Here is a 22,435-nt window from a genome sequence, read left to right on the forward strand (position 1 = left end):
CCTCTAGCTGAGCGTTCCTCGATATCACGCACGCCAGTACGTTGGAAGTTCCTAATGCGGCGTACAAAGCGATCGGAGTCGTCTTCGACCCTACTATTAGGGCGGGATGGGCCTTGACGATTGCGTGAAGGAGTACGCTGCGATTGACGCAGTGTGTCGTCGTCCTCGGTCGAGCCATTGTCGCCAGTAAGCGTTGAATGAGCCACCGGGTCGAAGGAGAGATCAGCGTGGTGACCCGAAGTAGTTGTCGTCGAAGGAGTTGTCATTTCAAAAGAGTGTGGGTTGGTACGTTGGTACCGTCACAATACGTTGCGGTCAACACGGAGTTGAACGCGGTGAGCACTTAAAAAAGTGTAGGAAAACGTCAGTACAGTATGTAGCTATCACACACCGGGGCTAAGTGAACCCTCGTCGTATTGCGAACAGATACACGAGTACAGGAGTATTCCTTAGAGTAGAAGGTAGTAGTTGTCTGCTAAGCTACGTATATCCAAACTTCCTTCTAAGGCGCGTCGCGACCAAACATACTCAAACACGCGCCACATGGGCGCTTCCCCTTACACTCTCGCATGTCTTTGATGCAAACAAGAATCTGGATGTGCACCGACCCCTTGCTAATGCGGATGACAGGCTTGATGGGTGATGGTCTAAGAGGGTACAACTAGAGGGAGTGCCAGACATATCGGAGTCCAAGGGAAGATGGGCCGAGGAGTTTGTCGAGAGGCCAATCGCAACCAGCCTCGGTACTTCAGCGACTGAGTTCGAGAGACTCAGAGATGCACAGGTCAAAGCTGGACTCCCTCCCTGGGCGCCCTTCGAGTCTGAGGAGGAATGGGGATTAGCTCAATGGCTTATAAAGAATGTTGGGCATACTCAGCTCAATGAATACTTGAACCTTCCCATAGTGCGTTCCCATGTTATCATGTATCATAGTAATCAGGATCACTGATGAGCACGTACCATCAGACCCGTGACCGGACACGCCCCAGTTTTGACAGCAGCTACAAGTTCTTCAAGAAAGTTGACGAGTTTCCAACTGGACCAGAGTGGACCTGTGAAATTCTGGAGGCAACGGGAGACCAGAGGGATGAGAAGGGGCTGTTCATGACGGAGAAACTTGAGGTCTGGCATCGAAACCCGGTTGAATGCATCAAGGACTTGATAGGGAACCCCGCCTTCCGGGAGGTCCTTGCGTATGTCCCAGAGTGGGTGTACGCGGACAGACAAGGTAGAAAGCGAGTTATAGATGAAGCTTGGACGGCTGACTGGTGGTTGGAGACACAGGTACATATGAATGTAGTTCCCAGTTCCCGATGGGAAGTGACTTACTCAAATGCTATACTTAGAAGAAGCTACCGTCGGGAGCTGTTATCGCCCCCATTATTCTCGCATCAGACAAGACCCAACTTTCATTGCATAGCGGAGATAAAGCGGCATGGCCGGTCTACTTGACCATAGGGAACATCGCAAAGCATGTTCATCATCAGCCCTCTGCTCACGCGACAGTCCTGATAGGCTACATACCAACTTCGAAGCTAGAGTGCTTTACGGAGAAATACAGGTCGCTTGCAGGGTACCGGCTCTTTCATGACTGTATGCGATCGATATTGAGGCCTCTTATACACGCGGGAAAGACGGTGTTGTCATGACTTGCGCAGATGGACACCGGCGCCGAGTCCACCCTATCCTTTCAGCTTATGTCGCTGACTACCCCGAGCAATGTCTTGTCGCATGCTGCAAGCAAAACCGATGCCCGAAGTGTACTGTTGATCCTAAAGATTGCGGCTCACCAGTCATGTCAGTTCTACATGATCAAGCCACTACTGCGATCATTCTTGAGAGGAAGGTTAATGAGATTGAAGACTCACGTTTTGAGAGCCAAGGCCTTCACCCCATCTGGAAGCTGTTTTGGGTGGACCTGCCATTTACCGATATCTTTGCATGCTTCACGCCGGATATCCTGCATCAGCTACACAAAGGTATCTTCAAGGACCACTTGGTTAACTGGATCTGCGACCTGGCATCTAATGAAGAGATTGATGCACGTTTCAAGGCCATGATGGGTTATCCAGGCTTGCGACACTTTGCGAAGGGTATCTCTTCGATATCGCAGTGGACCGGTAATGAGCATTGCCAGATGACGCGTGTAGTTGTCGCAATCTGTGTGGGCTCCGTCAATAGTTGAGTCACGAAAGCTGCAACCCACCTCCTAGACTTTATTTACTATGCCCAATATCAACGCCACACATCTGAGACCCTGGCTCTGATGCAACAGGCCTTGGACGGGTTTCACCAGCTCAAAGATATTTTTATTGATTATCTGGTACGCAAGGACTTCAACATACCGAAGTTCCATGCTTTATTGCACTACATCGACACCATACATGCACTCGGGACAGCCGATGAATACACCACAGAGCTTCCTGAGCATCTACATATCGAATACGCGAAGAAGGCTTATCACGCAAGTAATAAGAAAGACTACGAAATTCAAATGGCAAAGTGGCTACAGCGGCAGGACGCAATGGCTCGACGCACCTTGTATATTGATTGGGTTACCGGCAAGCTCGATCTAAACAGTGTGACTTCGGCGAGCAGGTCCAATCACAATTCCGACGTCAACGAGGATGACAAGGATGACTACCAAGAGGACTATCGGCTTCTCCGAATAGCTGGTTCCAGGGATGCACTTACCACGCCTGAAGAAGTCGGATGCATCCGCGTTGCACGCAAGTGTCCATATCCAGCGACCCATGTCGATAGGTTGGAGCATGAGTATGGGGTAGTAGAGTTCATCCCTGCTCTACAAACTTTCCTTGCAGAATCGTGCCCGAGCCTCAAAATCACGCCGAACAGGTCAGATGTTTTTGATGTATACAAGACTGCTCAAATACATCTGCCGCCAAGCTACCACCTACCAGATTCGAAGGTCAGGTATACTCAGATTCACGCTATCCCATCCCAGAAGGCAAGAGATGCTAGGAAATCTGACAAGCCCAGTCGCTTCGACTTGATCCTCGCAATCGAGAATCGTGACGTGCACAAGACTGATCCCCGTGGCATTCATGGTACGCTTAGGCTCTCTGTTCGCTTACCTTTTGTATTGCTTACCATTCTATGAGCAGGTCTCCGTGTTGCTGAGGTTCGGGTCATTTTTACTCTACCTCCAGAGCTTGGCGGTATGGGTGACCAAGAGCCGTTGGTGTATGTTCGCTGGTTCCGCCCGCTTCAGTCTGTTGATCCCATGAGTGGGATGTTCAGACTTGTGCGCTCTACTCATCAGTCCTGACCAAATGCATCAGTCATTCCCCTTAGTAAAGTGATCTGTACTTGTCATGCAGCACCCAAGTTTGGATCGGCATTGGTTTGCAAATCCTGGTCAGCTGAGGAACCTTCTGAGTTTCTTTTGAATAGATACATTGATCAACATATGTTTGAGATGTTCCGCCCGCATGTATATACCTAGTAGGACATAAATCCACCATTGGGGCTTTATATTAGACCCCAGCAATCACTGTAAAATAGGTAAAATATGTCTCAGGGCAGTACTTTTCTGTAGAAGTGGTTGAATTCAATTATCCACCATGCGGTCGCGATCTGGTTTGTGGCTGTAGGCACGATAGCGGCGTGTAGCTCTGGTAGTGCTCGGAGAATTATGTAGATATCATACGTCACTATGTAGAGGTATGTGGAAGGGGAAATGTTACATATGACACTATATATTTCCATTAATGGGCCAACTCTCTGTCGACACTGGGAGCTGACCAAAAGCTACCTAGATGAAGCCGGTGCTACAGCATGAAGACTTTTTTCCTGATGCTGGGCAGTGTCGGGGTGTATCTGGTGTTTCGTGAGCAACTACAAGCCACTCTACGGAGGACGAGACAGTCATGCCACCTACTGTCCAGGCAATGAGGTTGTTTTCATCGTGTGCCAAGCCTGGTCTCTCACGCATTGCAGCTGCTCGATGACTTGTTCCTCACAGTACTGCTCCTACGAAGGCTTTCAAGTGCGCCAAAGAGAAGGAGAACATGTCTCTACATTTATTGGGGCCTGAGGGACGTGCTTTACGAGCACCGACTCGAATGTGCTGTCGAGGACACGGAATGTGGCCAAATGTGGCCTTTTGGTTATTGACAATGTTAATTACATGTTAATAACTACCATTTTTGTTAATAACATTGATAACGCTGCCGAGAACCCAGCGGAGAGTAATTCACTGAGCTCTACTCGTAACCCGTCCTGTGTTGCTTCTATCACAGCAAGGCTCCCCCTCCTGGGTGGCGAGGAAAGCCACGTAGTATCTCCTCTGGAACCTCCAAGCAACGATCATGCACCTCGTTTCTCCAAGCCCCTGGTCTGCAATACGCTTGCTCCTCCGCACAGTCCCCCGCCTGACCCCGCGTGCTCACATAGGGTGTTGGCGCAACACCGCCCTTTATGCAAACCCACCGGTCCGCCCACGGCTTTCATGTATGCTTTCATGCTGTTCCACTAGCAACGGTCAGGCTGAGGTGTTTTGACCCCCTCTTGCGCTAAATTTAATATGACTGCGACTACAGTGACCACGTGGTCATACCTAGTAATTTCGGTAATAACAGAAGTCATTCTGGTCACAGTCACGAATAATGACTATGACATGCCAACACTGATTTCAAGAGACATAATCAAGGGGCATACAGAAATCAAATTTTAGACCACATGCCACAAATCTCTGTTAAGGTTCCATGGGTACCCCCCCTCCCCCGTGAGAACATTCCCACGCACCATATAAGGAAAGTCTGTAAGAATACACGCAGCTCCTCCATCTCACTACTGCGGCTGCATGGAAACTAACGCTGTAAAGAGGTACAAATGCATCCGGAATATATTGTCCAATAAAAATAAAACTATATCATGTAGGTTATACTCGAAAATATGTCATTATAGATGACTTTTACCGTTGTAGACTGAGTAGTGAAAGGCCACAGCGGCCGGAATCCTGTCGTACGTCGACGGGGAGATGGTACACATTCTCAAGGTTGTACAGGACACCTATGATGGCTATATCTTTGCTCGCTTGCTCGGATTCAATGCGGGCAGCCGTATCTTGAGTGTAGATGATGCTTGTGCCTCACAGGCGGATGAGCAGAACCACGCGCCCTCTGGCAAGTCCAGAAGACCCGCACAAGTGAAATGATACTGTTAAAACGAATCAGAGAAGGTGGAATAGCAGCCATCAAGCAAGCATACCCATTCGCCACATTCCGGCCCGTCACACTTGACCATTTCTCCCACTTCCGGGCAATAAGCATCCACCTCAGGCTCAGCATTGTGAACATCTTCGCGCCGCTCAATACTCTGTACATCAGGGTCCAGAGGAATATCTGTGTGTATGGAATTACCATCTGCATCCGGACAAATGCCAGATGTCAAATTTAGCCTCCAATGAAGTGATACATCGCGTGGTTCAAGACTTACGTGCGCTGGGATCCGCAACCATAGCCGTCCGGTCGATCTTTGGTATATCAGAGGTTTCGTATTTGTGCTTGTCTTCTACTTTGTCTAGTTTGGCTTCTGTAACAGTCCGCTTTGTCAATATGACATCCGGTGCACTCCCCTCAGGCTCGACCGTTTGAGCGGTGTCCGTAGGACTCTGGTCCGGCGAAGTCGACAGTACTGCAGTGCGCAGACATGGACTTCCGAGAGGCGATATAGACAGATGGGCGGGGATTGCAGCTGGCATATCCTGGTCATCCATCAAAGACGGTGATAGGCTTGCCGGTGAGGACTCGGAGCAGGCCGTACCCGATGATTCAGTACTGCAGTTAATATTACTGTAAGCAATGGGTTCAGCTGAGTCTCCCAGGTTGCAGCATGGCGAAAGACGTACCGCATGACAACTCTTGAGCTGTGTAATTCCGATATTGCTAAAGCAACATTCTGTTTCGGTTTGACGCGCTGCTTTCTTGGTTTCGCGGCATAGCGTTCACGCATGCAGTCCATCTCCTCAGGGGAAATGGCAAATGAGGAACGATAGCACTCTTTGTCAGCCTGAGGGTAGACCTTGTCAAAGTGAGCATCAAAATTATACTTCCAAATGGCATCAGAGTGCTGCGGACCAAGCGGGCATGCCATCGGGACATTCATACATGGCAAAGACTTTGTGAATTTGCTGGCACTGGCAATCTGGATCTTGTAGAGGTTGCGACATTGTGAGGTGTTCATATTGATAATTTCAGTGCCACCTGGGCCCTTGCAGAGGTGAAATTGGCAAACACTGCCTAGATTCAGGCAGAGTCCGCAGGGAGAGTCCTTTCGACTTGGTTCCAGGTGGCTATCAAAGAGTAGGTGCCGACCAAAGTGCTCAATGAGCTTCGGACCTTTATCCAAATGAAGCGACAGGCATAAGGGGCAGTGGAATTGGTCTTGATATGTCTGCCGAGGCCCATCCGGTTCACATAAGAAGCATGCTTTACCTAGGGATTAGGAAGAGAAAATGAGGAGATTTTTCTCTCTAAGGTCATGCAACGCACCATCATAAGAACGGTAGGGGAATGTCATTGTCAGAGGAACATTCGGTAAGTCATCGAGCTCCTTCTGGAGGCACTCAAATAACAAACAAGAGGCCACCTTCAAAGTTCCGGAATTGAAGAAATATGTGGGAGTGCCACATTGCAATCGCCGTGTGCCTTGCTTGATATCAGGGTCCACAACCTTGATCCACTGCCCTTCGAGCTCCCTGGAGGATGTTGGCCCGGGTAGTTGCTCAAACTCGCCTGTCCACTCCCATTCTTCTCCTGGATCAGGAATGGTATTCGTGTTGTGGGTAGCTATTCCCAGACGCATAAGCTGGACCCTCACGCGAACATAAGGTTCTTGTAGCTGATCATACGGAAGAGACTGGATGCTCGTGTTATTGGATTGAATATCGATTACCAGAGCAGCAGCAAGAAAGACTTGACCATTGCACCGGACAATGGTCAAGACAGGACTATGAACCGAGATAAGTGATGCACCCTCATCAAATGACCGTGTGAGATCTTTGGCGGTAGACTCATTGTAAGCTGACAGTCTGTTTATGCGTCTGAGACGGTCTCGGGAGCTCTGGATGCTCATGGGCTTCGAATATACCTGTAAGATCGTTGCCTTGTGCTGGCGTTTACCCCTGTCGCCGTCCACTGAGATCCAAGCACTATATGAAGGCGATTCGGAAGCTTCGTCTCCATCCAATCTTCCAAGTTCCGAGCCGACGAGGTCTTCGAGATCGGGCTCCAAATCGACGTCTTCATTGCATTCTGTCTCGTCTGCTTGGGGGGACGCGGCCACTCTTGTCGGATCCGATACTGCATTCACTGATGGCTGAGAGCTAGTCGGATCGTCTTGTTCTTCTTCATTCTCCTCATGTTCGCCGGCCTTCAAGTCCCCAATAAGGACAACTTTATTCTCCCCAAATGGACAGAGGATATCAAAGCCGCGGGATGCCTCCATCGATGCAAAGGGCACATCTAGGTGACACTCTTCGAGCTCTCTAGATGCTTGATGCTTACCAAGTTGCCACGATGTAAGCAGGACAACTTTGTTCAACGACACATCACCCTTCCATGATGAGGGGTTAATGTGGTCGTATTTCTGTGCCACCAAATTGTCCCCAGGATGAAGAGTTGGCAATGCGAGCCTTCGAGCACCTCGATCCCACTCGGGATGTAGCTGCAGCAGGGTGGAACAGAGTGAGGCCATCGTGAGCCTCGAGGCTAGCTGCAATTGATCGGCATTAGCATCGTTCCCGACCATTGTCCGCACAACACCAAAGAGGATCTCAAGAGGGTCAGTACCTAGTAGGATTAGGTAGAATTGACCATTTGGGTCCACGACCATCGCTTTTACGATGCAGAAGAACACGTTCTTGATCATTGTCACAATGTCGTAATAGAGCTGAACTGGAATGAATCCGCCTTTGTTACTCGCATAGACAGCAGGACAGATATGTGCGGCTGCTGATAAGTGTTCCAATTGCTGTCCGAGGGAAAGATCGATGTTTGTATAAGCCTCCGAGATATGTTGGTATAAGTAACCCAGCAGCTGAAGAATGCGTTGGGCAGCATGAAATGCAGGAGACTGATCAGTTGAGGACGGATTGTAGTCAAAGCCTGATATCGCTAGCAGCAATGAATAGGCAAGAGGTACATCCTGCTTGTCATTTGGTGAGAGGAGTGAATCAACGTGCCGGGGGTTTTCGCCTTCATGGAGCAGATGCTGCCGCAGAATGGTGGTTGAGAGGCTGACACCATCTATGGTGATACCTTTGCTTCATAACAATGTATGGCGGAAGCGCTTGATTTCATTTTGGAGTCGAAATCGCCTGTGACTTCGTCATCGCCGCAGAGGAGGTTGAACAATGGCAAAGGCTGCAGGAGGGCATAAATGGGTGAAGTCGTAGTCAGGCTGGAATGAAGCATCAGGGCAGCTACAGCTCTGCGACGATGTGAATCCCCATTGGTTGCTATGCAGTACAGACGACATAATCGAGCACACGTATGACCCTTAAAGCTATTCACCGCGTTCAGCAGGAGGTCACACTGGGCTCTGTCATCCTCTCGTTTGCACGTTCCAGACACTATTACTGGACGTGCTGCATTTCGTCGAGGATCACTGGATAGTACGCGCATTGCAACAACGGTCACCTTTATCAGAACATTGAGTCGATGTAACATGCAACGTGCAACCAGGTCCAAACACATACCTCTGTAGCCAGATGTACACGGTCTCTTTGAGGCAGTGATGGGTTTGTCAATGCCTCGTGCAAAGCATCAGCTTGGGCCATTGAACGAAACTCCAGTGAGACGGATTTGGAGTGCTCCCGGCATACACCAAGGATGTGATTAGTAGCAGAGTCCCACAGGAGGCGCTCTTCCAGCTTCAGCTCGTCCACGAACAAGCTAACAGGTTTGCCGAGCCAGCGCACAGCCGTCCTTGCTGTCGGAATATCAAGCTCGGTACAAAGGATAACCGGGACCGGACGCTTACCTGATATGTTATTTCCTTTTCTATATGTCTTACCCGCTATGGTACTCTGCAACTATACAGCTATGTAAGGTTTGCTTCCGTGTGTGGCTTACTACAAAAACCCGTAGACAGCTGCCGTGTACCTCAGTGATTTCCCTACGGAATCCTGAGGTGAGATCTGTTCTCTGTGTATATTTTTGTGCCATTGCTGATCATGTACCCATAGCTAATCTGCTACTTTAGGTACATACAAATATAGTGATTTCCCTACGGAACCCTGAGCTAATCTGCTACTTTAGCTTTATTTAATTAATACTTGCAGAGGGTAAATTCAAGCTGCGCTGGGCAATCTGTGCCACACGTGCTCTGCCCAACTTTGCGAAAAGGAAGATACGGTGCAGGTTTGCCTCTTCAGGGCTGATACCACTGCTGAGACGACCAGCTGCCGCACCAAATTTCTCGAGGACTCCTAGAAGACCTGCACCATTGTGCAAAGCCACTCGAAGCATCCGATCAGCGCCAGGTATGTCACCTTGCGCCATCATCATAAGAATATGGTTGGCCGCACCCATTGCTCGACATTTGACTGCTAGTTTGTGAGCATGGTTTAGACCACCCAAGCACATCATGTCAAGCTGTTGCCGCCGGCGGTGGAGGTCGAGAAGCTGATAATGGGAATAATATGCATAATTGACGGTTTCTGGACAGCCATCAAACATCCGACTACGCATTGCCAGGAGCATATCATTGTTAGCAAGCTCCCGACAGGAACGACAAGGTCGCAGCTGTCCATCCTCGAAGCTGGCACTGCCACAACACATCTTCGCCACAGTGAAGAGCTTGTCATCTGTCACGATGGTGTCCCACGGTTGTGAATGGCGCGTATGGGTGCTGAATGGATACACACCGTATGGACTCGTACCAGCTGGCAGCTCCATGGCAAGACCAGGACATCTGATACTTGGCGCTGGAGAGCCACGGATGAGTGAAGAGGATTTAGCACTCGGGGCTGAAGCATGATGGACAGGTGAAGAGGGAATGGAGCAGCTCAGCTCTGAGCTTGAATTTTGCGGCATAGATGGGTCGGGGGAAGCACCACTGTTTAGAGAGTTAGTGCTTTGCGACGAAATAAGCCAGGTGAAATAATACCAAAGACGCATTGCTTTGCAGAGAATCCCTAGTCGGCTCTCAACAAGAATTGGGTCCACATTGAGCTCTCGGAAGCACTTCTCAAGCCAGGTACACAATGCTTCGACACCGAGCGGTCCTCGGCGTATAAGGGGGATAAAGTTTCGGGTGTTGTGCCATAACCGAGAGCGCCATGAAGGGTTGTATTGACCATTTCCCAGGGGTCCTGATCGGACTCGAGCATAATAACTGGGTCCACCGCAAACATGGCCCATACATCATGGGGGTTTGCAGTGGGTACTGTCTCCGGGAGGGCGGATGATAGAGCACAGATACACTGGATGATGCCCATACCAGAAGCTGCCATCACCCCCTGCTGTTGAGGCTCACTTCTGACACTAGACAGACACAACTGTCCCTGTTGAAGAGGACTTGTTGGTTGCTCGTCGATGGTCCCTTCATCGATTTCAATAGGCTGGATGTTTGTCACATTTTGTCTGAGAGGTACCACCGTATGAGGCCGCGCACGCCCAAAATAAGCAGTAATCTTCTTATTCTGGGCTTTCTGGCTGTTGGTAACATGCTCGTGACCGTGAAGATGCACCTCCCAATTGTGATCGCCACCTGTCCCGACGGTAACATCCCTGACGCAGATCTCACACCATCGTGATTCTAACGCAGTATTTTTCTGTCTGATAATCAGTATGGCTGGAAGGCGGAAAGAAGATAAGGACGTTTGCCGTAGACGAGGCTCCTTCTTCCTTCCCCGGGGCATTCTCGTAAGGCCAGCCTATTCTCAGTGATAGAACAATGATGAAGTGAAAAAGGACGACGCGTCGCACCCACGCTCTGTCACTCAACACGTTATGTCACGCGAATGCTCCGCCGTTGCTGCCCCCGACAGCCGGGAATTGCAGTAAACGTTAGAAATGAAGTATCTATAGCTTCCTGCTACTGCGTTCCGCTCGGGTCCATGCTGTATGCTGCGTATACATGCTCAGGGGAGCTATATCTCATCAATTTTTTATGTAAAAATAAATCTCAGTTACAGTGCTTTCCATAAAAGTCCGGAAACCGCGATTCGCGAAATGTTGTTTGTGCCAGCCAAACAAACCTATATGGGGTAGTCGATCACCGTAGCGCGGGCTGTTGACTGGTTGGCGGGACGCTTCGACATCCATGTATGAGGGTCGTTCTTGGGGGATTTTGACCTCTGCGTGCTCGATATCCTGAATAGCTACAGATCTGAACGTTATTCAGCCTTGAGACGGGCATTTGTGTCCCAGGAGTGATATAGGCTGACTCGAGGACCGTCGCGCCCTCGGTCAGGTGTTACCCTATAAGGTATTGTTTGGCTGGGACAAACAGAAACGCGCGAAACGCAGTTTCCGGACTTTTATGCAAAGCACTGTAAGACCCCGCGACCCCCCCTCCCCCTGCATGTGGTCTCGGCATCTCCCGGTGTCCGCCCCTTGGACATAGAGCATACCGTGGGTCAACCGCTCAGCCTGGTGGCCTCGTCGGTGACCTCCGCTTATAGTAAGCGAAGTCACCACGCCAGTATGTCTTGGGTTGCTATGTGCGCCCAAGGATGGACCGAGAACCTGGTCCCGCTATGATGCGCCATGACTTCTCTTCTTCGGCGTCGGCTGGGTGCTGTTGCCTAATATGTAATTGTCTAGATCGCATCTTTAATCAATGAAGCGCTGCCTGCATTTGTATAGCTGCAAGCCTTCGTCCTGAGTCTTCGATGCCTTCGTGCTAGCTGGCTCATCGCGCCACTCTCGTCTGCCTCTGCTACACTACAGCTATCTAATCGCCTCTTGGGTGTCTCTATCAGGACCGGCTGACGTGCTTGCGGCTGTCTGAGGTGTTTCACCTCATTACTCCATAGCCCCCCTAATTCACCTCGAAGAACGCCGCACCCTTCACAGTACATCTGCGCCGTCAGCTTCTCAAATCATAAAGGTCTACAATCACACCAGCTCCGCTGCCAGTGTGCGGAGTATAAAGACTCGACCCGGGAGACACGAGGACCCAGGCGTCCTTGAGCGTCGTCGACGAAGACACCAGCGATAAGCGGTCATCTACAGACTGGTATGTCTGACATGCCTCTGTGGACGACCTCGCTCGCTGACATGAGACCAGGCTATACGCTGGTCTCGTTGGCATCGTTTGGTCGGTCTCGTTGGCATCGTTTGGTCGGTCTCGTCGGCATCGTCGGTCGGTCTCGTTGGTGTTGTTTAGTTGGTCTCGTCGGCGCCGGTCGGTCTTGCTATCCGTTGCGGCTGCAGTCTGCGCTCGGAAGGTGAGTTATCCATGGTTTGCAGAGATTTGAAGCAGACTAGGCGGTTCGGATGTCCTACTGTTATAATATGCTCATCATGTCCTAATTGAACAGGTTGTGCCAGTCTATTAGCTTGTTAATATTTACTCTATCACGATCCTAAAGGCTCTCGAGGTGAGGTCTGTCTTTATTCATTTGACGTGGCTCTTGTCTGATTTCTCAAACAAGACAGTTATGAATCTCGGAACACTGTCAACTCAGCGCTTCATATCATATGAGCCCCCTTCCCCGCTCGCCGCAAAACGCAGGCGTTTAGATTCTCGCGCTGGCAATACCGTGGCTAGGATAGATTCCTTTTCGGAGCCCGACCCATTTATGAGTAGTTCCATGGTCGCAGGCTCGGAGTTTATCATAGATTTTCAGACTTTGAGCCCTGGCAGTACCAGTCCCCTATCCCGGAGCGGCTCAGCAATAAACTTTGATTCAATCCGTGCTTCTACTCCACCTCCTACAGTTTGTTCTAGCTCGATAAATGGTACTATGTACACGTCTGTCAGTACTGTGAGTCGACACCAAAGTTATAAGGGAATGTTTCTCATGGACTTCATAGTTTCCCACAGATTCGATTTCCCCTGCGATGAAGCGATCTATGGATGTCATGGATGCCGAAGCACACGGCATTCGTGCCAAACATATTGAAAAGGGTCGGAAAGGGAAACAAACGGGACAAAAGTCTGATCGCCTTGTTACGAAGTATCTCGAATGGTGGGCGAACGATCAGGCTGCGCGTCTCGAACGGGATTCGACGTGGCGTACGATATCAGCACTGCCGGTCACGGCATCTAAAGTTGTGTTATTCCTGGAGTTCGAGATGACGCGGGAGAAGGTACGTGTGCAGTGGCATCTAATTTCAATTGATGAATTGATGAGCTACTGCCACTAGTATACGGCTGGTAGCTCTGAGACTGTCACTGGCTCCTCGCTCGGCAAGTCTCACATATCAGGCGTGATCTCTGCGCTAGAAGATTATCGAGCCAACAATCATCACCTACACAAGGCTATCCCCGAAGCACAAGTTCCTCTGCGGCAGGACAATCGGGTTCGCACGTTGGAGCAGGCTGCGAAGTCAAACGAGCCCCTTCGCATCACGAAGTCGCAAGCATTGAAAGCAGCGGGGACATCAGCTGGTACGTGTTTCCTCGTCTTTTATCGGCATGATACTAAATGGTGCCATTGTTTACTTAGATACATATACAACCGCAGAGCTGCGGAAGTGCGCTAGGTGGTGCATGTGCAGTTTTACGTCACCGCGCAAGATCTTTGCTGCACTGCGTGATCGCGCGATGCTATTGATCGGAGCTGCAACTGCGTTCCGCGGTGAAAGCTCCCGCATGTTGCTATGGTCTGATCTTTTCTTGTCGGAGCTGTCAATAGATGACTTTGACCTTGATAGCAAGATCCCGGTAAGTACTGAGCACAGGATCATGACTTCAGCCCTGCTAACATGAGAGCAGGTACTTGCTGCATTGGCTGACAATGCGAAGCATAATCAGAACGGCCGAGTTGATGAGCATGGATGTCTTTGCCACCGGCTTGTCGAGCTCTGTCCGTTTGGCGCGCTCGGCTTCATGTTGTTTGCACAGTTCCACATTTGTCAGCATGGGCTCCCTGAGTTTGCACCTGACTTTGCAAGGCCGGACTTTGGCGAATATGGGTACCGAGCATGGTATGAATATCATGTTTTCTGGGCAAGATCAAATGACAAGGCCATGTCATATGACAGTAAGTACTGCAGTAACTATCTTTGTAATATAAGGACCTAATGCTTGAGACAGACCATAACGAGCGTGTTCGACTAATGCACCAGGCGAACGATGTTGATATCCAGAAGGTTACTCATGCGACACGAAGCTATGCTGCCCAGAATGCCCGCCATCATGGTGCTAGTGTCAGTGGGACAAAGGCGCTCGGTGGGTGGCAGGAAAGCGGCTCCTTCCGGCAGTGCTATGAACGCACGTTTCCGGCAGATGCGCTGCTTGGGGCTGCAGCGTTCAGCGCACGACGATTTGAGGTCTACTGCCTCCCACGAGACTCGCTTGGTATGTACCCAATTACTTTGACTCGGAGTTCCTGACACTGATCAATAAACTGAAATCAACAGACCCTCCGCCAGAGCTCACGAAACAGCTGTTCCCATGGGTGGAGGATCAGGAGGCAGCCTATGAAGCACGTCTACAAGCACATGGGAAGAAGGCCACGGACATGGCTCTCAAACAGTTCCTGCAATTGCTCCGCTACCTCCGACGAGTTGTTCTGCAAGATGGTGCACTCTTGTACTCGCGCGAACCCAATCTCCCGATTTTCAAATATTCACCATTCAACTCAAAGCTATTCCATGATTTTGCAGCAGGAGCTCCCTCTCGTATTCAGGCTGCGCAGGAGGCTGCGAGTGTGGCTGTTTGTAGCCTGCCTAAGACACTCGGTGATAGCATCACTGGAGTTGTCACCAATTTCAACCTTCAGCAGAAACAGGTGGAGCAACGCCATGAGATGCAGATGATGGCATTGCAGCAGGAGATGCGTCTTATGCATGAGGCACTTGAAAGCGGCTCTGCTCAGACAAGGGTGAAACGGAGTAGTGGTAAGGCCGTTCCTATCAAGCTGAACTGTTCCATGCTGATTGTACTGTGATGGCTTAGCAGCACCTCCGATACCTATTGAGCGGCCCATTTCTGCGTCTGCGCAGATCACTCCTCTGTCCGCGATTACGTCTCAGTACCTGGCAGTTGCACCACCACAGCAATCTCCCGCCAGTCCACCAGTGATACATATTTCAGGAGCCAGTCACATTTTCAATTTCGGCACCTCCATGTCCCCCTCTGGTGCTCTGGCTCCCATTACTGCGGCCTCGACATTGTCTCCTGCTGGGTCCTCTGACAAGCCGCCTTCTCTCTCTCTTGAGCAGCCCATCTCCATACCACCTTCGGCTATCCATAGAGCCACTCCCCAGTCACCTGGTCCTGGTACGAGTAGTATGGAAGATACTTCTGTACAGCGGGCGAAGTGGGATACACTGGTTGCAAAATACAGCTACAATCGGCTAGTGAAGCATCAGTGGGAATGGGTGAAGGGGGACTGGTGTCCGTTCTATAGGTACCAACCTGCCAGCAGCATCAAGGATGTCTGGCTGGAGTGGTCGGAGGGACTTGGTGGCTTCCTCTCGGTTAGAGAGCTCAATGAAGGCTGGGACGCAAAATGGCGGCGAAACGACAAGACCTTGAAGACGGAGAAGGCGCGTCGGGATAAGATCATACGGCTCATTGAGGAGCTCAGTAGGAAGCCTCTCTGGGGCACGCAGCGGGCACTGCAGTTCCTTGCAGAGAAATACGGATCGTATACGCACCGTAAGTTCTCTGAGTATCTTCAGCGTGACAAAGGGAAGGGCCATCAGGAGGTCATGCAAGCAGCTGCATCATATTAGGATTTCTAGTCACAATGTTCTGTTATTGCTATATTCTTAGGACTTTAGCTTAATCTACAGTACTGGTCATTTAAATGTTACATGCAATGGTATCTCCTGTTGATCCTGAATTTAGTTCCGCTAATGAAAGACAAGAGTGGCTCATCGGCAATGGCTGTCACAACAGGCGTTGACACCTGCATCGACTCCCCTCTCAGTTGAGACTGCAGTTGTCGCACATTCCCGTCCCGGGCAAGACCACCGTCATCGCGCGTTGACTCCCTTCTTCGTGTTGGAGCCATCGAGCTTTGCGACAAGGGTCAATTGCACGCGCTAGAGTGCCACGATGATTGGCCTTGTTGTGGATGTTTACTCCCCGCGCGATTAGTTGTCGAATGCACGTGAGCCATCGGTTCATGCCGATCGGGTGTGCCATGTACAGGGCGGGATGGAGTACGGGAGGGGGACGGGTGCGCTGGACTACTCTCATCGTCCCCGGGTTGTAGCGGCTGTGACAATCTTCATCGGGCTGGGTAGACGCGGGACCGAAAAGCGCAGCCGCGGGGCCGGGTGTAGGACACTGGGAGATTGTCAGGGAGAGATAGCATAAGTGGAGAGGAAAAACATACAAGGGGGGGTGCGTAGTACTTGTCCTGCTCGACAAAGTCCTCACCCCACCGAAGGCACCCCTGGGTTGACCAACTGTCTTCGTGGCGCCAGACCAACCAACGTGCACACGCCCAATATGAAGCTGAAGCGAGGGAAGCTAGCTGGGAAGGAGGGAATAGGTCCACAGGTGCGCATCCCTCCAGTAATCGCGAAACACGCACCTTTCCAGTCCTCTGCCCACCTGCACCTTTCCACTCCTCTGCTCGCCCACGCCTTTCCATTCCCCCGCTCGCCCACTTTCCATCCGTCCCTATATCATCCAACACATCTTGTCGAATTCCGGCTCACCCACTCCCCCGCTTTCGATCCGTCCCTATATCACCCAACCCGACCACCGCCACACTCCTCCTCCGCCCGCTTCGACAAGTCACGCTGGAAACTCCGGCGCACCTGCGTTCGCGATGCCGCACCAAAGTACTTGACCACCACATTGCCGGTACGGGACAGCGCGACGACCCCCGCTCGGGTAGCCCGAGAAGGGGAGACATCCAAACTACCGGGAGCGGCGGGGACTCTACCGGCGCCGCCCGCAGGTCCTTGATGCATCCCATCTTCATTCCCGTCGGGAGCACTGGGGCCACCGCCGCAGTGCTGACACCGCTCTGGGAAAGCCGATACATCCCGTCTTTGTCAAGTACGTGCTTCGGAGAGAGCTGGTACAGTGGACAAGTCGAGAGCCAGAGTGCGCGAGGGACAAAGACGTGTGGTGGAGCATCCTGTGAGACAGCGGAGATGGCGAGCGTCGCTCGCGGGACAAAGATGTGTCCCGTCTTTGCTGACCGACGGCTTCCGGGAAGGCAGTGATGTCGAGGGCGGCGAGCACGCGAGCGTCGCTCACAGGACAAAGGTACGTCCCATCCTTGCTGACCGGGCCCGCGGAAGACAACGAGCTCTGGAGTCGACAGACAGGACAGCGGGGACACCAAGGGGATGCTGGATGGAAGGGGGTGTGTGAGCATCGCTCGCGGGACGCAGATGCGTCGTATCTTTGCTGACCGACTGCTTTGACAAATCGATGGACAGCGGGAAAAGCAGAGACAGCGAGGAGCCTTGCACAGTTGGCTGAGAGATGGAGAGAACGCGAGAGTCGCTTGCGAGACGGCCGTACGTCCCATCTTTGCTGAACGAGGGTGTTAGGAGACGGGGCCGACCGGAGACGGGGCCGACCGTACAAGCATCAAGTGAGCTTTGAGGTCGACAGGAGACGGCTCTGGAGTCTACCGCAGGAAGAAAAGGAGTGCGTGAGCATCTTCGCCGGACGAGGGTGCGTCGCTCGTGGGACGAAGGTATACCCCATCTTTGCTCACCTGGGCCTTCGGGAGAAAGTGCCGACATCGAGAGACTTGCAGACCCGTGAAGCTGCAGATGTGCAAAGCATGATAGCACCGGAGACAGAGTCCACAGCGGGAGGGAGGAGTGTGCGAGCGACCATCGCTCGCAGGACAGCGATACGTCCCGTCTTTGTGGGCTGGGTACAGCAAAAGTGTCAAGACTTTCAGAGTCATGAAGCGGCGGATGTGACAGGGGAGGGATCGAGAGAGCCCTTTAGTCGTCGCTACGAGAGGGGAGGGTGGAGCGTCGCTCACGGCAATGCAGTACGTCCCAATTTTGCTCGCAAAAGATAGCGCCGGTGGTTAGGAGTTGAAGCGCGGAACTACAAAGACGACAGAGAGGACGCCGGTCGCACAGCATCTATACATCCGGTGTTCGCTGGTGAGTCATCAGACAGCCAGCACCGTCCTCGAGAGTCGAGGATGGCTGAGCAGAGATGACTCTGCTCCCGGCGCGTCAATGTGGCCCGTCGTCGCAGACCCGACGCCTCGGCGATGGAACAGAGGGGCGGCACATGCACCCTGGACATGGCAATGTGATCATCGACTTGTGGCCCCGCTTGGCGTGCATAGACCAGTCTTGTTGTCGTTGAGGGCGAAGCCAGAGGTCCGTAAGGACGAGAGTGGGGACGAGAGTGGGGACGAGAGTGGGTACGAGAAGCACAGGCAAAGCCAGGACATCGCTTGCGCGACGTCTATCCGTCCAGTCTTTGTTGAAGGGGACGGGCATTAGCACGAGATTGCATGGAAAGGTGATAAGGACATACAGCAATGAGAGAGAATGGGAAACGGCATGCAAGCCGTTTCGCGTCCCTGTCGCTGGTACGTGTCCGACCAGCAGGGCTGTTGATACGATTGCGGCAGCGAGAGCGGCCAAGCGGCGCGAAGGGATGTCGAGCAGCTGAAGGGACGTACGGATCAGTGTGAGAGTGCATCGACAGGTGACGAGGACTTACACACCTGCATGAACGCCCTGGCTTTCAACCAGATCCGGGTATCGAAATCTACCAGATTTGATCAACTTACTCCGGCTAGATTCGACGCTTGGGGCATTGCACGCCGGACGGCCGGGAAGAGCGCTTACTTCAGCGCCTCTCGTGGACCACTGGACTGTCCAGGACCGGTTGCAGGTCCTGGACCACTCCTGTCAGACGGAAAGAGTGACGAGGCCGTGAAAGGATAGAATTAACAAAAGCGGCACCCGTCCGCTCGATGTACACCCGCTAAAACAGAGGTCACCGACGAGTGTATACCGAGGGCACCGGGAGGCGCCCGCTAGGCGTGGGAGGGTCACCCGGTGACGCGCCACCGGGTCAACACGAGGCTACCGGACTCCCGGGACATAATTATTCCTGTGCCCAGTTGCCGAGCGATATGATGATGTCAGGGCATTCCCCGGACTGAGTTTGTGCCCTCCGTCCATGTCTGCATGTAGGCTGGTCCTATGGCGCGTACAAACCGCTAGACTTGTTTCTTCTACCTACCGACTACGACCTGCCATCGACCGTTGTCGTCCGCGACTTTCATCTCCCCCCAACACTCTCGCGAACAAGACGTATCGAGCGTTTTCTACTTCATCGCTTACGAAGGAAGCCATGACGGACAGACCGAAGCATACGAACAGGCTTTCAAACGAGACGTCTCCGTACCTTTTACAACATCAGCATAACCCGGTAGACTGTACGTATCGAGTTTGTAGCGGCAAGGATTTCTGACGAACGCGTCGCACGGCGAATACAGGGTACCCATGGGGTCCAGAGGCGTTCGAGAAGGCGAAGAAAGAGGACAAGCCGATCTTCCTCTCGGTTGGCTATTCCACCTGTAGATGGTGTCACGTCATGGAACGGTGAGTTCGTATCTTCCGCCGATCACGTCGTACATTGCTTACATTCCGTAGAGAGAGCTTCGAAGACGAGACGGTCGCAAAGGTGATGAACGACGTCTGCGTCAATATCAAGGTGGATAGAGAGGTGCTCCCAGACATCGACAGGTACGTTGTCTCCCCTTATAACCATTTGTATCTGTGCTGACAGCCCGCTCTCCTAGGATATACATGATGTTCGTACAGGCGACAACGGGACATGGCGGTTGGCCCATGTCCGTTTTCCTCACTCCAGACCTCAAACCTTTCTTCGGCGGCACATACTTCCCACCAGGCGCTCTAGTCTCGATTCTTGAGCAAATCGATGATAAGTACGTCTCTATTCTCTCCTCGTACGAACTATTCTCACTTGCGCTGGCCCAAGATGGCACAATTCCCGCTCCTCCGTGCTTGAGTCCGCTTCGAAACTCCATTCCCTTCTATCCGACCAGCTCAGCGCTCCATCAGCACCCGAATCTCCGATCGACGTCAAGACGTGCGTCGAGGACGGCCTGAAAGCGTTCCGCCGCAGGTTCGACCGCGTCCACGGAGGATTCGGCGGCGCACCGAAGTTCCCTACCGCGCCGATCTTCTCCTTTCTGCATACGAAGGGCTTTCTGGAAGGCGACGATGGACACGACGTGGAGAAGCCGATTGGAATGGCTGGTTTCACGCTCACGGTACGTTTTCCTCGATTGCATTGAGTTCGTTCACTGATTCTCGTAGAAAATATCGCGCGGTGGTATCCACGATCACGTCGGCAACGGGTTCCATAGGTACAGCGTCGACGCGAAATGGCACGTACCGCACTTCGAGAAGATGCTATACGATCAAGCGCAGTTGACGCTTGCATTTCGTAAGCTTATCATTCCGTGCAATTCGCTCGTATAACTGATTCCCCTGTTACTCCCGCACAGTGCGCCAATACACTATTACGTCAGACACGCTCTACCTCGACAACGTATTCGACATCCTCGAATACTCCGCGCGTGATCTCTACTCCCCCTCGCATAAAGCCTTCTACGCCGCAGAAGACGCCGAATCCCTTCCGACCCCGACATCCACGAAGAAAGAGGAAGGCGCATTCTGGGTATGGACCGCCGCCGAGATCGACAACATCCTCGGCGCGGGGCGCCCCTCCGCCGTCTTCAGATTCCACTACTCCGTCTCGCCCGACGGCAATGTCGATCCGTCGCACGACCCGCACGGCGAGCTGAAAGGCAAGAACATCCTGATGGAGCGCGGGAGCATCGAGGACTCGCACCGTGAGTGCGTGATGGAGCACCCGGGGCTGACGCTCCGAGACGTCGAGGAGATCCTGCGCGAGGGGAGGCAAAAGCTGCGGGAGGTGAGAGACAGGGAGCGCCCGCGACCGCATCGGGACGAGAAGATCGTCGCCGCGTGGAATGGGATGATGGGGCGGGCGCTGGCGTGGGCAGCGAGAGTTGTTGGGGAGCGCGGGGTGGATGAGGGGAACGCGGCGAGGTGGTACGAGATGGCGACAGACTTGGTGAGTTTTATAGAGAGGGATATGGTGCTCTCGGATGGGAGGTTGAGGAGAGTGTACGGATCGGACGTCGAAGGGTGCGTCTTGTGCTTTACTGCTTCATGCGAGACCTACCTTGCGTTCCAGCGTTGTCGACGACTACGCGCAGATTATATCCTTCCTGCTCGCGCTCTATCAAGTCCGGTTTGAGCCGAAGTACTTACAGCTGGCTGTCGACTTGCAAGCGAAGCAAGACGCCCTGTTCTGGGACCAAGAGGGCGGCGGGTACTTTACGAGCTCGAGCGTCGGGATGCAGAGTGGGACGAAGATCATGCGGTTGAAGGACGGTAGGTCTCCAATTTGCCATTGACAGCTTCAAACCCCGTATTCACGCACTCACCAAGACCAAGACGGAGCGGAGCCGTCAGCGAACAGTACGGCCCTTCACAACCTCATCACTCTCGACGCGATAATGCACGCCACCTCTCCCGAGCATCTAGGTCTCAAGACACCGACGTCTGGCTCCTTCGACTTTGTCGAGGAGTACGATAAGAGGGCGACGAGGCTCCTCTCGAGTTTCGCATCCATGCTCGAAGGCCATCCGACTGCCGTCCCCGACATGCTCTCGAGCGTGCTGCTACGTGACCGAGGCATCAAGGCCGTGATCCTCGCTGGCTCATCCGGTATCGAGGAGTTTGTGAAGGCGGCGCGCGGCGGTCGTTGGGAGGCGGACGTGGTGTACATGAAAGAGACGGTCGGGACCGAAGATAAAGTCACGGGGCGGGTGTGCTACGCTGGGACATGTGGTCTTAAGCAGCAAACGCCGGGAGATCTGAGGCAGGAGATCGAGAGTGCGGGCAGTTGCTGAGCATGACGGAAGTTACTGAAGCACATGTATTGTATTGTAGCCATGTATCATAGTCATTCACAATGAATATGCCCTCAGAGTTGTTGAATAGTATAGACGTTCTTGTGTAGCTTTAAAATTTGCTATGTAGTCAGGCTGCAAAGTCCGTGTTACGAAACAAATTCCGCGTCCTGAAGTCGTCTGAATCTGTCCGAATTCCTGATTCGTCACTCGTTTTCTGTAATGGTCGTCCGTGGTCAAGGAGGTCGCGCACAACCAACCGCGGTATCCAGTGTGCCATGCGCCAACTTTTTTGAGTCAAAAGGCTTCCGGGGACCCGTGATTCGCATCTCCGACCATGCGCCCCTCACCGCATGCGCC

At 52.4% G+C, this 22,435-nt stretch overlaps 4 protein-coding genes across 4 annotated transcripts; 3 read left to right on the forward strand and 1 right to left on the reverse strand.

The window, feature by feature from the left end:
* Positions 1–760: 760 nt before the first annotated feature.
* Positions 761–910, forward strand: GLOTRDRAFT_21436 (uncharacterized protein; the record flags this gene model as incomplete). The annotated part of the gene is made up of 1 exon (XM_007872980.1): positions 761–910. A coding segment is annotated over one exon (150 nt), but the record flags the coding sequence as incomplete, so codon positions are not given.
* Positions 911–948: 38 nt separating this feature from the next.
* Positions 949–3,289, forward strand: GLOTRDRAFT_134022 (uncharacterized protein; the record flags this gene model as incomplete). Its single annotated transcript, XM_007872998.1, has 5 exons — positions 949–1,284; positions 1,347–1,593; positions 1,803–2,162; positions 2,214–3,068; positions 3,126–3,289. 5 exons carry the CDS (start codon positions 949–951, stop codon positions 3,287–3,289), a joined length of 1,962 nt encoding a protein of 653 aa, XP_007871189.1.
* A 1,754-nt stretch (positions 3,290–5,043) lies between these two features.
* On the reverse strand, positions 5,044–10,888 carry GLOTRDRAFT_97081 (uncharacterized protein; the record flags this gene model as incomplete). Its single annotated transcript, XM_007872999.1, has 10 exons — positions 5,044–5,181; positions 5,233–5,387; positions 5,461–5,816; positions 5,873–6,458; positions 6,516–8,235; positions 8,283–8,424; positions 8,515–8,663; positions 8,723–9,006; positions 9,302–10,101; positions 10,194–10,888. 10 exons carry the CDS (start codon positions 10,886–10,888, stop codon positions 5,044–5,046), a joined length of 5,025 nt encoding a protein of 1,674 aa, XP_007871190.1.
* An 8,403-nt stretch (positions 10,889–19,291) lies between these two features.
* On the forward strand, positions 19,292–22,226 carry GLOTRDRAFT_66980 (DUF255-domain-containing protein). Its single transcript, XM_007873000.1, has 9 exons — positions 19,292–19,540; positions 19,601–19,706; positions 19,758–19,850; positions 19,907–20,053; positions 20,107–20,401; positions 20,448–20,577; positions 20,639–21,305; positions 21,355–21,554; positions 21,612–22,226. The coding sequence occupies exons 1-9, from the start codon at positions 19,456–19,458 to the stop codon at positions 22,073–22,075; spliced, it is 2,187 nt and encodes a 728-aa protein (XP_007871191.1). The 5' UTR covers positions 19,292–19,455; the 3' UTR covers positions 22,076–22,226.
* The last annotated feature ends 209 nt before the right edge of the window (positions 22,227–22,435 follow it).

This window comes from Gloeophyllum trabeum (genome assembly GCF_000344685.1).
Source record: "Gloeophyllum trabeum ATCC 11539 unplaced genomic scaffold GLOTRscaffold_00022, whole genome shotgun sequence".
NCBI classification, from domain to species: Eukaryota; Fungi; Basidiomycota; class Agaricomycetes; order Gloeophyllales; family Gloeophyllaceae; genus Gloeophyllum; species Gloeophyllum trabeum.

Excerpts from the sequence above, each read along its gene's own strand:
- GLOTRDRAFT_66980 (XM_007873000.1), top strand. The coding sequence starts at position 19,456 with ATGACGGACAGACCGAAGCATACGAACAGGCTTTCAAACGAGACGTCT. Across the intron at positions 19,707-19,757 it reads TGGTGTCACGTCATGGAACG|AGAGAGCTTCGAAGACGAGA; the intron begins GTGAGTTCGTAT and ends TACATTCCGTAG. Across the intron at positions 21,555-21,611 it reads GATCATGCGGTTGAAGGACG|ACCAAGACGGAGCGGAGCCG; the intron begins GTAGGTCTCCAA and ends GCACTCACCAAG.